We start from the raw sequence: 15,583 nt of genomic DNA, 5'->3' as shown, positions 1-15,583 counted from the left end.
GTGGGCTTGGCAGTGCTGGGTTGACTGTGTTGGACCTGAAGATCTTAAAGGTCTTTTTCCACCTCAACGATTCTGTGATTCTGTGGCAACGGCGATGGGAACAGGGGCAGGGTGTCAGGGCTTCGGCTGACACACGCTCACATGCCCACCTGGCAAAGTCTGCGTGACAGCTGGGGGGGCCGTGGGGTGCAAACCTCCCCCCTTAAACTTTCCTCCTTCTGCCCTTGTACCCCCCTGAGCCTCACCAGCCCCCCAAAACCAGCATAGCAGGGACCTTTTTTACACTTTTAAAAATAATAAATAAAGAACCCCCATCCCCATGCTCCAACGGCATGCTTTGGGGGGGCGCATAGACCAAGGCATCCAAGGGGGCCATCCGGATGCCTGGGTCCATGCCCCCCCACCAGCGAAGGGTAGTGCTGTCACCAGGCTGTCCTCAGGGCAGAGGGGGTCACCCCTAAAAGCTGGTCTGGGTAACAAAGAGGTGCTGAGCCCCAGGAGCACGGCTGCGTTCAGGAGACGGCCCCGGCGGCAGTGGGTAGAGGAAGGGCTTCGCTGTCACCTAAGGGTGAGTGGGGGTCAGTGATGGGGGCATACGGCACCCCCCTGGCTCCCAGGATGCACAGGGTCCCGAGGGGAAGGAGGGTGCCCCAGCCCCAGGGCTGAACACAAGACCTTGGAACTGGGTCCCCCCCGTTGGGGCATGTCAAGGCAGGGTGCATGGCAGTAGGGGAGGGTGCCCCTGGCACCCTGCTGAGCCCCGTAGCCCCATTGTCCATCACCCTGTGCTCTCAGCACCCACCACCCCATAGACCCAGCACCCCCTAGCCCCAGCACCCACCACCCCATAGACCCATCACCCTACACCCCCAGCACCCACCACCCCATAGACCCAGCACCCCCTAGCCCCAGCACCCAGCACCCCCTAGCCCCAGCACCCATCACCCCATAGACCCATCACCCCACAACCCCAGCACCCACCACCCCACAGCACCCTGTTCTCCTGTGCCAGGCTCAGCTGGGTGCCCAGCGCCCACTGCTGGGTGGTACCCACCTCGCTGTAGGGTGGGGGCTCCAGGCCTATGGGGATGGCCCCACCGGGCAGGCTGGGGAGCCCAGGCATGGGGGCCAGCGGGGGGGGCACGGGGCCCTGGGCGTCCCTGTAGGGTGGGGGGGACATGGGGTCATGGCAGAGCTTGCGGCAGACGTGGAAGATCATGATGAGGAAGGTGATGGCTATGAAGATGGTGATGACGATGATGAGCATGATCCTGGGGACACCGAGAGGCGTGTGCTGTGGGGCTGGCAGGTCCCCCCCCGGCCCCCTCCCCTCACCCACAGGGCCCCAGGGCCTCTCCCAGTCCCCGACCCACCGCTCCCATCCCCGGGGACCCTTCCTGGGCACAACACCCTCTGCGGGCTGTCCCGGCTTCCGTCCCCCCCCTTCCCCCCTCCCGCCAACGAACCCAGGCGTCCTGGCATCCCCTGGCACCGCCGCGCCACCCTCCTCCTCGCCAGAGCCGGCCTATGGACCTGGGGTGCCCGGGGCACCCTGCGCCCAGCACCCAGCACCCAGCTGCCCTTTGCACCCTTCCTGCCCCACTGCGGACTTTGCCCCGGGTGGGGGCTCAGGGGACTCCTCACGGTGGGGAAATCTGGGGTGAGTTGGGCCACTGTGGGGTTGGCACAGTGCTGAGGGGTGCTGGCACCCTGCTGTGGGGTGCTGCTCCCCCCAGATAGGGCATGGAGGGCTGACGTTACCCTTGTACTAGGGCGGGGGTCCCTGAGGTGCTGGGGGGGAATCTGTCCTGGCCCGTGTGTCTGTCTTCTGGTGCTCGGTGCTGCACGTGGTAGGGGGTCACTGCCCCCCCCCCCCCGGGGGTCCCACTGCCAGCCCGGATGCCTGGGTTCCTGGGCGATGGGGTCCCACACTGAGGGGGTACAGTAGGGTTCCCAAGGACCGGGTGCTCCTGATGTCCCATCCTGGCGTGGGCTGGGGAGGGGGCTGGGGGGGGCCTCATCCCACCATCCCTGCCCTGGCTCCTCTCCTTCCTGCAGCCTGCCACACCCCCTGCACCCCGCCTGCATCCCCCCGCACCCCCCTCTATCCCCCATCCATCTCCACGCCAACCCCCCTCCATCCGTCCTCCATCTCCCCTCCATCCTTCTTCCATCCATCCCCCTCCTCTGCTCCGTCCCTCTGTCCATCCCTCTCTCCTCAGCCCCTCCCGGCCCTCCCTCACTCCTCCGTCCATCCCTCTTTCCCCCATTTCGGGGAGCTCGGGGGGGAACGGGACACCCCGCCCACCTCGGTGCCCCCATGCCCTCCTCGGGGGGTCCCTGGCCTGGGGGACACCCCGGGGCTGGTCCTGACCGCTGCCCTTCCTCACCCCATCTGGCTCCCAGCTGCGGGCTGGGTCCCTTCCCCGCTGCTGCTGATGTGGCAGCCAGCGCGGCTCCCTGTCCCCCTGTCCCCGTGTCCCGGTGTCCGCCTGTCCTTGACGCCCCCGTGTCCCCAGCGACACGGCCTTCCCCGGCCCGTGGGGCTGCACTTCCCGCGGCTGCTCCCCATCTGGGGCTGGTGGTCCTGCCCCCCACCCCCCGGACCCTCTCCCCATCCCTCCCCGCACCGGATTCAGCCCCCCCGCCCCAGTCTGGGCGTCTCGGGAGTGGCTGTTGCTCAGCCCTGGCTTTGTGTGGGGAGGGGGCTTGGAGTGTCCCACCTTCGTTTAGGCTTTGGCTGGTGTGGGGAGAGAGGGGGCAGCTTTGGGGGGGGCGGGATGTTGGGGTTGTGGGGTGCTGGGGGGATGCTGGGGCTGGGGGTGCTGCTGGGGGGTGCTGGGGCCGAGGGTGTTTCAGGGATGTTAGGGGCATACTGGGGGGGATTCTGGGGTGACGCTGGGGCTGGAGGTTGCTGGGGGGGATGTTGGGGCTGCAGGGATACTGGGGGGTGTTGGGGAGATGCTGGGGGGATTCTGGGGCTGGGGGGTGTGGGGGGATGCTGAGGGATACTGGGGGGGCTGCCAGGACACGGGGATGCCGTGTGCACTCCCAGTGGTCCCGTGGGACATTTGGTGACGGTGGGACTTGGCGCTGGAGCTGCCAGGGAAGCTCCGAGCCCTGGGGGCGGGGGAGCGGCTGCCCACCTCCCTGCTGGGCAGGGAAGGATCTGGGGGCCCTTCCCAGGTTGAGTCTCCCCCACTTCCCAAGGGGTAAGTGTCTCCCTTTGCTGGTGTCCCCATCCATGGGACCTGGAGCAACGCCTGGGACCGCCCCGGGGGGAGTCCTGCTCCCCCAGCGGCCCTGCTCCCCCCCCCAGCCACAACCAGCCAGGCGGCTGCCGGTTCTCGGGGGGGCACCCAGCTGTGGCACCCCCAGGGCTGGTGGGGCAGCAGGAGATGGAGCCTTGGGGAAAGTGAAGGGCTGGGGAGAAGGAGGAGGAGGAGGAGGAAGGGAGGCCTGCAGCAGAGCTGGAGCCGGGGAGGGGGCGAGGATGGGACGGGAAGGAGGGATGGGGATGGAGGCTGGAGGGCAGTGGGGGGCTCTGTCCCCCCTGGTCCTGGGGGAGTCCCGGCCCAGCCGGCTGGTGGGTGGGCAACGGGCTCCCCACCACCCCCCAGCAGCACCGTGGGGTACCCCCCACCCACAGCCCCTACGGGGAGCAGCTGGGTGGGTGCTCATGGGGCGGTGCACACGCGTGTGCACGGAACAGCCGCGTGCTTGTGCTCAGTGGTCGGGGTGTGCGTAACGTGGGGGTGCGTGCAGGGCTTGTGCTGGGTGTGTGTGCAACGGGGGTGTGCGTGCAATGGGGGTGTGCGTGCAATGGGGGTGTGCGTGCAACGTGTGTGCAATGGGGGTGTGCGTGCAATGGGGGCGTACGTGCAACGTGTGTGCAATGGGTGTGCGCAACGTGTGTGTGTGCGCAATGGGGGTGTGCGTGCAATGGGGGTATACGTGCAACGTGTGTGCAATGGGGGGTGTGTGTGCAATGGGGGCGTACGTGCAACGTGTGTGCAATGGGGGGTGTGTGTGCAATGGGGGTGTACGTGCAATGTGTGTGCAATGGGTGTGCGCAACGTGTGTGTGTGCGCAATGGGGGTGTGCGTGCAATGGGGGTATACGTGCAACGTGTGTGCAATGGGGGGTGTGTGTGCAATGGGGGTGTACGTGCAACGTGTGTGCAATGGGTGTGCCCGATGGGGGTGTGTGTGCAATGGGGGTGTGTGTGCAATGGGTGTGCGCAATGGGGGTGTGCATGCAATAGGTGTGTGCGCAATGGGGGGCTGTGTGTGCAACGCGTGTGTGTGCAATGGGGGTGTGTGTGTGCGATGGGTGTGTGCAACGTGTGCCCAGCAGGAAAGTGCCCGGCTCAGCGTGTGTGCCTGCGCAGGCGCAGCGCATGCTCAGGGTGTGTGTGCAATGGGTGTGTACGTGCAACGTGTGTACAATGGGTGTGCCCGATAGGGGTGTGTGTGCAATGGGGGGGCTATGTGCAACAGGGGTGTGTGTGCAATGGGGGTGCGTGTGCAACGTGTGCCCAGCAGGGAAGTGCCCAGCTCAGCGTGCGTGCCTGTGCAGGCGCAGCGCGTGCTTGGGGTGTGTGTGCAATGTACGTGTGTGTGCGCAGTGCACGTTCAGCGCGTGGGGAACGTGCACAGGGGATGTTCGGAGCGGCTCGCGGGGTGCACGGGGTGGCACGGGGGACGCTCGCGGTGGCACACGCGGCGCACAGGGTGTCCCGGGGGATGCCTGGCCTCGCACGCCCTCTGGTTGTGCCCTGCTGCCATGCCACAGCCACGTCCTGGGGGCCGAGGTGAGGGCGAGGAGCTGGTGGCGAGGCCGAAGGAGCGGGATTGTCTCGCAGGTGTGAAGAGCCGCCGCGCCGTTGGCTCAGGGCCATAAGCTCCCCAAAGCCGATCGGCGCCCTGAGCCGTGCCCCGGGGGCTGCCCCGCACCGTGGCCCCGGTGGGCGGCGAGCGGGTGAGTTGCCCAAGGGCAGGTGGGGAGGCGGTGGCGGAGGGGGCGCTGGGGGGGGGCACGGACAAGGGGATGGCGTGGGGCTGACCCACAGTGCTGGGAGAGAAGAGGGTCTTGGAGATGCGGGGGGCTGGGGGTGACGGGGCTGTGGGGCGCCGAGGCGCTGCCATAAGCAGGATCATCCCCCTAAGGGGTTTACGGCCGCCCGGGGCGCAGGGGCTTCGCTGCTTGGGCTGCGGGGAGGCTCCGGCGGCGTAACTGGCTCAAGGGCTTAACGAAGGATTTGCTGCCACGCGTCCTCCCTTGCCCCCGGTGGGTCCCAAATCAGGGACTCCCCCCCCCCAAATCAGCGTCCTGCTGAAGCAGAGCCCCTCCCTCCCCCAGCCAGGTGAGACCCCCCCCTCCCACACTCCAGCCCTCCCAGCTGCACTGGATTTGCCAGGTCTCTGCTGCATGGTTCCTTCACCCCTTTGGGGCCGGCAGAGCCGGGGGCCAGGGCGCCTGCACCCTGTGCCCACCCCAGGGCCGGGGCTCTGGGTGTGCACCCACCCCTGAGGATGAGAGGGTGGTGGAGCTTTTTTTGGGCTCCTAATTACACGCCAGCTGTGGGCAGGGTAGAATTAAATCCAGGCTGGAGGCAGAAATAGCCACGAAGCCAGGTGGGTGCCGGCAGCCAAACCTGGCCGGACACGCGGGCACCAGAATAGGGGGGTACACATGCACCCCCCGGCACACCCAGCTCCCCCCCAGCACCACTGATGTCTCCCAGTGCCCGCAGGGACCGGGGTGCCAGCCCTGTGCTGGCCGCCAAGGCTGCCCCGGTGCCACCGGCTCCAGCGGGCGCAGCCCTGCCCTGGCAGCAGCGACAAGCGCTGTCCCCAGCCGCTGTCCCCAGATGACCCCGCCTCGCCGCTGCCCATTTCCCAGCCCAGGATGGTGGAGGGGAACGGGGGGAGCAGGGCAGCCGGGCACCGGTGCCACCCTGGCACAGCCACGCCGGGGTGGGACACGCCGCCGACCCTGCCAAAATCCCCGTCGTGCCACGAAGCGGGAGGAGCGGGGTGGACTCTGGGCTCCCCGCGCTCCCCCCGCTCGCTTTTGGTTGACTTGGCGGTGCTGCCGGCGCTCGCAGACACGCGGTTGCGTAAGCGGCTCTGCCGAGGGCCCCCCGAAAACGTGAGAACCGGCTCCGGCTGCGGCGGGGCACAACCGGGGCCCTGCTCGCTGTGGCTGGTGGCCGGCACACCCGGCGTGCCTCGGTTTCCCCAACAGGGCAGGGGTCTGGGGGGGCCAAGGCGTTGCCGTGTACCTGGATGTGCCCAGCCGTGCGCCCCTGTCCCCTCCCTGGGAACGCTCATGCTATCGGGTGTGCACACACACACTGTGCCCGCCGGCACTGCACACAAGAGCGTGCACGAGCGTGCACAAGCTTGCGGAAGCACGCACAAGTGTGCACGAGAGCACACAAACGCACATGTGTCTGAGTTCCCCAAAATGGACCCAGCTGCTGCTCCCTGGGGACAGGAACACTGCCGAGGGGACCGTGTGTGTCTCCGTCCCCATCCCTGCACCCTGTCCGGGCCACCGTCACCCCGACCCCTCCCCACCCCCCTGCCTGGCCATGCGCCCCCCTTCCCCACCGCGGCCCCTTTTCCCTCCCTTGGCCCAGCCTTTCCCTTCCAACTCTGCTGTTTGAAGCTATTTTTTCCACAGCTCCTGCCAAGAGCCGCTAATGAGAAACAAACGGGCTCCTCCGACCACTGCTGCTCCCAGCCCACACACCTCCGGCTGCCCGTCGGCCGGGGCCGGGGCACCGTCCTCCCGTGGGCAGCGCTATCCTGCCCGCCCAGCACCAGCCCTGGGCACCTCCAGCCTTCCCAGCCAGCACCAGCCCTGACCATCTCCATCCTGCCCATGCGCCACCACCCTTGGGCATTTCCATCCTTCCCAGCCAGGACCATCCCAGGGCATCTCCATATTGCCCGGGTGCCACCATTCTTGGGCATCTCCGTCCTTCCCATCCAGCCACCATCCCTGGGCACCTCTGTCCTGCCCATGTTCTGCTGCCCTTGGGTATCTCTGTTGTGTCCGGCCACCATCCCAGGCACCTCCATCCCGTCCACATGCCACCATCCCTGGGCATCTCTGTCCTGCCCATGTTCTGCTGTCCCTGGGCATCTCCATTGTGTCCAGCCACCATCACAGGCACCTCCATCCTGTCCATCCAGCCACCAACCCAGGCATCTTCATCCTGTCCACATGCCACAATCCCTGGGCATCTTCATCCTGCTTACCCGGCATCACCCCACGCCATCTCCATTCTACCCGTGTGCCACCACCCCGGGCATCTTCGTCCTGCCCACGTGCCACCATCCCTGGGCACCTCCATCCCACTGCAGTGCAGAGCTGGGCCAGGGAAGGGTCCCACCAGCACCGCGTGTCCCCTCAGCACCCTCCTTGGCTGCGTCTGTCCCCGTGGGGGTGCGGCTGGGGCTGGGGCCGGGCGCGGGATCGGGCCGGGCGCAGGAGCGATGCGGGAGGCGGGCGAGCGGGAGGGAGCGAGGCGCGAGGGAGTCCCGAGCTGTCCCCCCCGCCGGGTCCCCCGGCCCCCCCGGCCGCCGCAGGCTCAGCCGGGGCTGCAGCCAAGCCCGTGCTGTTCCAGTTGGCCCCGGCCTGGCCCTGAGTTATCTGCAGCTTCACGGCGGGTCACATTTTCCACTGAGCCATGTTTGTGTTTGAAAGGCGGCCGGGAGGAGGGGAGGGAGCGCGGGAGAAAGGCAGAGACCCCCTCGGATTCACACGGCAGGGAGGGCGACGGCGGGGCGAAGCTGCGTTTATGGAGGCAGGGATGGGAGCAGGACTCGTGCCCAGGGAGGGCGCGTTGTCCAGGGACGGGAGCAGCAAGCGGAGGTGGGAGCAGTACGAGGGGATGGGAGCGGTACCCAGGGTAGGAGCATGGGTCGGGATGGGAGCATCACCTGGAGATGGGCAGGGTCCCTGGGGACGGGGGCATTACCCGGGGATGGGAGCAGGACCTGGGAGCGGGAGGGCAATTTGGGTGTGGGAGCATTGCTTAGGGATGGGAACAGCACCCGGGGATGTGAGAGGTACCCGGGGATCGAGCAGTACCCGGTGATGGCAGCATCACAGAGACGGCGCAGGTGTCGCGTGAGCCAAACCCTTCTGCTCGCCTCCATCGCAGCCTTGAGGCTCCTGGGGCGGTGACGGCCGAGCCAGCCCCCCCAGGTGGGTGGCTGTCCTTGAAGCCCCCTCCTCATCCTCAAGCTCTCCAAGACCCCGAGGAGGCCCCCGTTTGGGGCTCACCCCACAGCCGGGGCTGCGGGGCCGGGACGGTTCCTCGAGCGAGCTCGGCTGGCGCGTGCCGCGCGCGTCGGAGGGGACGTCACCGGGGCCGGATCCGCGCCCTGCTTCCTCGAAGGAGCCGGCCGCCGCCTGCCAGGGTGACGCTGGCGGCTCGGGGCTGACCTGGTTTCTCTCCTCCAGCCCTTCCGCGCTCCGGCATCCCTCCGGCCCGGTCTGGCCCCGGTGCAGAGCGAGCGCCGAGCTCGCCGACAGCTTCCTGCGGGGGCGGAGGAATTTGGCACCCGGCCGGCGGGGCTGGGAGCTGGACACCGCCGCACACCGCCTGGCAGCGGGGCCCACCCGGCACCGCCAGCCCCGAGCACCGCCCGCGGGGGCATCCGTCACCGCCACCGAGGAGGGACCCCGGGGTCGAGTCCCCCCCCACCGGTGATGGGGGGGACAGAGGTGGTGAGGGGTGACCCGTGTGGGGCTTGCTGTGTGTGCGGCCTCGAGCGTGCAGGCGCATGACGCAGGCGTGTGAATGGGGCTGGTGCTGCCCGGCACGTGCATGTGCACAAGCAAGGGTTGCACGCTCAGGGGTTGCGCACACAGGGCTTGCATGCGCAAGGTTTGCACGCACAGCGGTTGCGTGCACAGGCCTTGCCCACAAAGCGATTGCTTATGCAAGGGTTGCACACACAGCAGTTGTATGCACAGGGCTTGCACACATGGGGATTGCTTATGCAAGGGTTGCACACACAGCAGTTGCATGCACAGGCCTTGCACACACGGGGATTGCTTATGCAAGGGTTGCACACACAGCAGCTGCATGCACAGGGCTTGCACACAAAGCGATTGCTTATGCAAGGGTTGCACACACAGCAGTTGCATGCACAGGGCTTGCACACATGGGGATTGCTTATGCAAGGGTTGCACACACAGCAGTTGTATGCACAGGGCTTGCACACACGGGGATTGCTTATGCAAGGGTTGCACACACAGCAGTTGCATGCACAGGGCTTGCACACACGGGGATTGCTTATGCAAGGGTTGCACACACAGCAGTTGCATGCACAGGGCTTGCACACACAGCAGTTGCACGCACAGGCATTGCATGCACAAGGGTTACACACACAGCAGTTGCACGCACAGGGGTTGCACGTGCAGGGTTTGCACACACAACCCCACGACCCCTCTCTGTCCCCTTCCCCCAGCCCCTGTGGTGGCTGGGAGCAAAATGTCCTGCTCAGGCAGGGCTCGCAGATGTGGCCCACAGCTCGCAGACTTGTGTCCCTTTGGGATGTCTCCGTGTCTCCGCGGGAGTGTGCTGAGGGCTTGGGGCCCTCACTGTGACCCCGTGGTACTGGAGCATCCCAGGTGGGGGGGGACGGGAACCCTTGTCCCACCCCATGGCCCTGGGGACCCCCAGGGAAGCCCGAGGGCTGCGGGAGATGCTTTGCTCTGCTCTCAGCTCGGCTGATCCTGACACAGCCCTGAGAGCGGGGAGGGGACAGCGTGGCATGGGGCCCAGTGGTGGCACACCCAGGGACCAGGCATCTCTGCCAGGCTCCAGAAAGCCAGTGATGGCAGGGAAAGGCAGCAGAGTCCTGCCACATGCCATGACCCACCACGGTCCCCAGGGGAGATTCTGGACATGGCAGAGTCTGCAGCTGCACCCGGGCTCTGGCTGGGAAGGCTTGGAAGTGCAGACACCGAGTTTCCCAGTCTGACATGCTCTGTGACCTGTGGGAGGGTGGGTTTGGGGCCAGGGGGCTGTGGGGGGTGGCAGGTGCTCAAGCCCCTAGTAGACATCAGAGAATCCCCACCGTATTCCCCAGGAGGAACCGCATGGCAATGAGGGCTGAGTGGCTGTGCTGGTGTGACCGGACTGTCCCCATCCCCTCCCTGGCCCGGCTGGGAAGCTGGAGGAGGAATGCTTGGGGAGCTCAGCCCGAGCGAGCGCCCAGCCAGCTCCTGGCAGCTCCCCGGGGCCGGGAGCCGGGGGCTGCTCCAGCTGGAAGCACCCCAGGGTGCTCCCGTGGGCAGGGCGGTGGGGGCCCCGGGGGATGCACAGCTGGGGGGCTGGCTGGGGCGGGAGGGTGATGGAGGGGAGGGACGGAGCCGCCGATGGAGGCACCGGCGGAGGAGAGGGGACGGATGGAGCCGAGAGAGGGAGGGAGGGAGGAGTGCGTGGGCATGGAAAGGGAGGGATAAATAAAATAAGGAATGGACAAGCAGTAGGACGGGTGGGTGGGTGGGTGGGTGGGTGGGGGGATGGGGGATGGAGGCATGGATGGGAGAATGGACAGATGGGTGGCTGGAGCGAGGGACGGCTGCGTCATGGCTGAGGGGGACGTTTAACGGTGTGGTGCCATCAGACCCTAAAAGCAAAAAGACACCCTCAGCTTCACCATAAAACCCTTTTATTCCCTCTCTGTCCCCAAACCCCCTCCCTTCTGCAGCACTAACTCCCCCCTGGCCGTGGGGATGTGCCCGTGGGTGCCGCAGGTGGCAGCGATGTCCCGCTGGCTCTCGGGGACGGCACCGGGGAGTCCCTATGGCAGGGGCCCGTGTGCCCGGGCTCGCAGGGGCTGACGTCCCTGGGCCGGTGCCCACGGGCCACGCTCGCTCCCGCCGTGCCCGCCGCACACGCACACGTGCGAGGGCCAAGCAGTGCCTGCGGAGCCAACCCAGTGGCCCCAGCGTGTCCTGCCCCGCGGCCGGGGGCACCGTCCTGTGCCGGCACTGGGGACAGGCACAGCCCGGGGCAGGTGGAGCAGGGGACTGGGTCCTGCCCGTGGCACGGCTCGGGGTGCAGCCCCAACGGTGCCCACGGAGCGGGCGCAGTGTCCTTCATGGTACAGCTCCAACACCGCCCGCGACGTGGCTCCAGCTCTGCCCCTTGTATTGCCCCAATGCTGCCCATGATCCAGCTCCAGCGCTGCCTACGCTCGGTCCCCGCGGACTGCCCACGGTGACGCAGGGCACATCCCAGCCCTGCCCGTGGCACCACGGGGACATCCCAGAGCTGCCCATGGCACAGCATGGCACATCCCAGCCCTGCCCGTGGCACCATGGGGACATCCCAGCCCTGCCCATGGCACAGCATGGCACATCCCAGCCCTGCCTGTGGCACCATGGGGACATCCCAGAGCTGCCCATGGCACAGCATGGCACATCCCAGCCCTGCTCGTGGCACCACGGGGACATCCCAGCCCTGCCCATGGCACAGCATGGCACATCCCAGCCCTGCCCGTGGCACCACGGGGACATCCCAGCCCTGCCCATGGCACAGCATGGCACATCCCAGCCCTGCCCGTGGCACCATGGGGACATCCCAGCCCTGCCCATGGCACAGCATGGCACATCCCAGCCCTGCCCCGGCACATCCCAGAGCTGCCCATGGCACCACGGGCACATCCCAGTCCTGCCCATGGCACATCCCAGTCCTGCCTGTGGCACCATGGGGACATCCCAGAGCTGCCCATGGCACAGCGTGGCACATCCCAGTTCTGCCCCTGGCACATCCCAGCCCTGCCCCTGGCACATCCCAGCCCTACTGTGGCACAGCCTGGCATACCCCAGCTCTGTGCAGGCGCCAGCTGGCACCTTGGGGTGATGCCCAGGTGGGTGGGCCCTGGGCTGCAGCCCACTCACCGGGGAGAGCAGGTGAGGACCAGCCCGGCACGGGGTGGGGGGGCTCTCCCCAACCCCCACCTCCCCTGCCCCCCCAGGCTCCCGGCTCAGCCCCTGGGCCCCCCCTCTGCCTGCCGACGTGGAGGCTGTGCCGGAGACGTGTCAGTGGTGGGGTGGGAGCCAAGGGCATCGCCTGCGCCTGCCCCCAGTTTCGGGGGGGGACGAAGGCTGTCAGCAGCCGCCCCGCCAAGGGAGGAGGCACCGGCCGACAGGGGCCAGAGGAATGTGCCGGGCACCGGAGCCACTCGCCGGCTCCTCGCCGGCCAGCATCCATCGTCCCCATCCCTGTCCCCATGCGGGGACGAGTCTGCTTCCAATTAGGGCGCATGGTACAGGGCCACACTGGTTGGGCTGGGGGGTCTGGAGTGGGGGGGGACCCCCCTGCACCCCGCTGCTGCCTCCCCTGGGGTATCTGCGTGGGCACCATGGGGGGATCCCGGTGCTGGGCACAGCCTGTGACCTGGCAGCGGATCGGGGAGGCTGGGGGTGCCGTCGCGGCCCCTCTCGCCCCGCCGTGCCTCAGTTTCCCCTCCCCGGCGGGCGCACACGTGTGCAGGGGCAGGGACGGGACGAGGCCGGCGGCGGGGGGGGGGGGGGGAAGGGAAGGACCATTTTACTTGTTTTGGCTTTGCCCCAATTTCACTCCTTTGAAATCCTTTTGTTGAACGGCCCCGCCCCCTCCCGCACAGGCCACGCCCACAGAGGGTGACCACGCCCCTTCCCCCGCCCCCCCCCCCCCCCGCTATATTTCCACGATGGCCGGATCCTGCTGCCAAAGCTGCCCGGCCCCGGCGGCTGGGGACGGGACGTGGCGGGGAGGGATGGGGGGGGCTCCGCGGGGGGGACGTGGGACCCTGTGGGGGTGGGGGACACCTTGGGAGTGGGGGGACACCGTGGGGGTGGGGGGGACACTGTAGGGATGGGGGACACCGTGGGGGTGGGGGGGACACCGTGGGGGTGGGGGACACAATAGGGGTGAGGGACACCGTAGGGGTGAGGGACACCGTGGGGGTGGGGGACACCGTGGGGGTGGGGGGGACACCGTGGGGGTGGGGGACACCGTAGGGGTGGGGGACACCGTGGGGGTGGGGGGGACACCGTGGGGGTGAGGGGGGACACCGTGGGGGTGGGGGGGGACACCGTGGGGTGAGGGACACCGTGGGGGTGGGGGACACCGTGGGGGTGGGGGGGACACCGTAGGGGTAAGGGACACCGTGGGGGTGGGAGGGACGCCGTGGGGGTGGGGGGGACACCGTGGGGGTGGGGGGGGACACCGTAGGGGGTGGGGGACACTGTAGGAGTGAGGGACACTGTGGGGGTGGGGAGGGACACCATAGGGGTGGGGGGGACACCGTGGGGGTGAGGGACACTGTAGGGGTGAGGGACACCGTGGGGGTGGGAGACACCTTGGTAATAGGGGACCTCGTGGGGGTGGGGGGGAAGAGCATCAGGATGGGGGACACTGTGGGGATGATGGGGACACACCGTGGGCGTGGGGGACAAGGAAGGGATGGGGGAGACACCGTGGGAGTGGGGGAGACACTGTGGGGGTTGGGGGACACCGTGGGGTTGGGGGCCACACACTGTGGGGGTGGTGGGACCCCCTGGGGATGGGGGACACGGAAGGGATGGGGGAGGACCCCATGGGGAGCAGCAGGCTGTGAGGAAAGAGTTAACCACCACCCCCTCCATGCTGGTCCCCCGGGCAGGGAACTGGGATGAACTGGGGGGAGTGGGGAGGGAGGGATGGGAGGAAGATGCTGACGTGGGGCTGGGAAGTGGCTGGGGAGGAGGAGGAGGAAGAGCTGAGGCTGGGCTGGAGCATCGCTGCTGCTTGGGCTGAGCTCCAGCTGGAGGGACCCCTTGTCGGGGGCGGTGGAGCTGGAGGGGCCGGGCTGGGGGGGCCAGGTTGGGGGCACCCGTCCCAGCTCCCCCTGCCAGGCCCCAGCTGAGCCCTGCCTTCCTCTGGGGTGGACGGATCTTGCCCCAGCGGCCTGGCCAGGCCTCCCACCCCCCAGAGCTTCCCAGCCCCCCAGACCCCGGGACCCCTGGCTTTGGGGAGAACCCCTCCCCAAGGACCCAGCGCCTCCCTGGAGAGGGGGGGTGCCCATGGCTGGGGCTGGGGGGGGTAGAGGTTTGGGGGACCCCCTGGGCTGTGGGACCTCAGAGCACTGGTGTCCTTGCACCTCCTGGGGGACATCCCCCACATCCACGCCCTGCCTGCCTGGCCTCCATCTGTCCATCCGTCCTTCCATCCACCCGCTCCACCTCCCGCCTGTACGGCTGCAGGACCCTGGCCCCTGAATCCAAACTGAACCACTCCTAACGAGATAAATCACCAGGCCACACCCCCACCAACCCCACCCCCAGCCCAACCGCCCAGCAACGTCAACCCCAACCCAAGTACCCCAACCATGAACCCAGAAACCCCAACAACCTGAGTACCCCAACCCACCGACCCCAACCTGACAACCCCAACCACCAACCTGCTAAGCCCAACCACCTGACTGTGCCAGCCCAACAGCCCCAGCCCAACAACCCCAACCAACAACCCAGCAGCCACCAACCCAACAGCCCCAACCACCAACCCAGCAGCCCCCGCCCCAACCCAATAACCCCCCCAACAACCTCAACCCAACAGCCCCAACCCAACAACCCCAACACTCAACCCCAACCACCAACCCAACAGCCCCAACCCCCAACCCCAGCCCACCAACCCCCAACCCCAACCCACCAACCCCAACCCAACAGCCCCAACCAGCTCCTGACTCCCCACTGGGAGTGAGACACCCCCCAGACCCAGCAGTGGGGGGATTGATGCCACACATGCCCAGTGTCCTTTGGGAACCTGCCACCCCTCTTGCTGGCAGGGGAGACCCCGCAGCTGTGCCCCCCAAAACGATCAAACCTTCAGCCCCATGAGTGCTGGGGCTCCCCCCATCCCTCCTGGGGGGATCCTGAGGTTTGCAACCCTTCTCCCAAAAGATTTCGGGGTAGAGCAGCCCCCAGGGTGCTCCGCACACACTGGGGTCCTGCGAGCCGGGGGCGGCGGAGGGTGCGAGGCGGGTGCTGGCAGCCCCACGCCCCGGCCACGTGGCACCGGAGCCACCATCCCAGCCAGGCCCCGGGCGCCTGCCCAGCCCGCGGTGGATGAGGTCACTCGGAGGAGCCGCGCCGGGAGAAATCCCAGCCAGGCTCCGGTGCCGGCCGGCGGCGTAGGGAGCCCCCGCATCCCATCCCCAACCCCGGGGAACCGCAGCCGGGAGCTCCTGGGGATGTTTCTTGTAGGGGTGCAGTGATGGGAGGGGTGGGGACCCCCTCCAGAGGGACCTGGGGGGCTGTGGGAAGGTGGGGTGCTGAGGGTACCCCCTGCATCCCTCCCAATCTCATGGCCCAGCTGGGATGGGGCTGGGGACTATCGCCCCGTCCCTGGGCTGCCCCGGAGGGTGCGGGGGGCCGCGGGTGGGAGCAGCAAAGTCTTCAATGAAACTGAAAAGGAGAAAAAGTGGGGGGGGGGGAATGTAAAAAAGGGAAAAAAAAAGAAAAAAAAAAAGGAAGAAAAAAGAGCAAGCAGGGAAGCAAACTGGCAACGGAAAATGTTCGGCGT

General features: G+C 67.7%; 1 protein-coding gene across 2 annotated transcripts; it reads right to left on the bottom strand.

The window, feature by feature from the left end:
* Positions 1-280: 280 nt before the first annotated feature.
* On the bottom strand, positions 281-8,554 carry LOC135317186 (basic proline-rich protein-like). Of its 2 annotated transcripts, XM_064473022.1 has the most exons (3): positions 8,107-8,554; positions 1,055-1,160; positions 281-562 (listed from the first exon to the last, which is right to left on the bottom strand). In XM_064473022.1, the coding sequence occupies exons 1-3, from the start codon at positions 8,253-8,255 to the stop codon at positions 458-460; spliced, it is 360 nt and encodes a 119-aa protein (XP_064329092.1). In that variant the 5' UTR covers positions 8,256-8,554; the 3' UTR covers positions 281-457. The 2 variants fall into 2 exon arrangements, with proteins under 2 accessions (XP_064329092.1, XP_064329093.1); XM_064473023.1 differs by lacking the exon at positions 8,107-8,554 and having other exon boundaries at positions 1,055-1,353.
* Between the last annotated feature and the right edge of the window lie 7,029 nt (positions 8,555-15,583).

The sequence above is a fragment of the Phalacrocorax carbo genome, chromosome 25 (assembly GCF_963921805.1).
Source record: "Phalacrocorax carbo chromosome 25, bPhaCar2.1, whole genome shotgun sequence".
Taxonomy (NCBI): Eukaryota; Metazoa; Chordata; class Aves; order Suliformes; family Phalacrocoracidae; genus Phalacrocorax; species Phalacrocorax carbo.
Note: the sequence above shows the minus strand (reverse complement) of the source record. Positions and strands in the feature narration are given on the sequence as shown.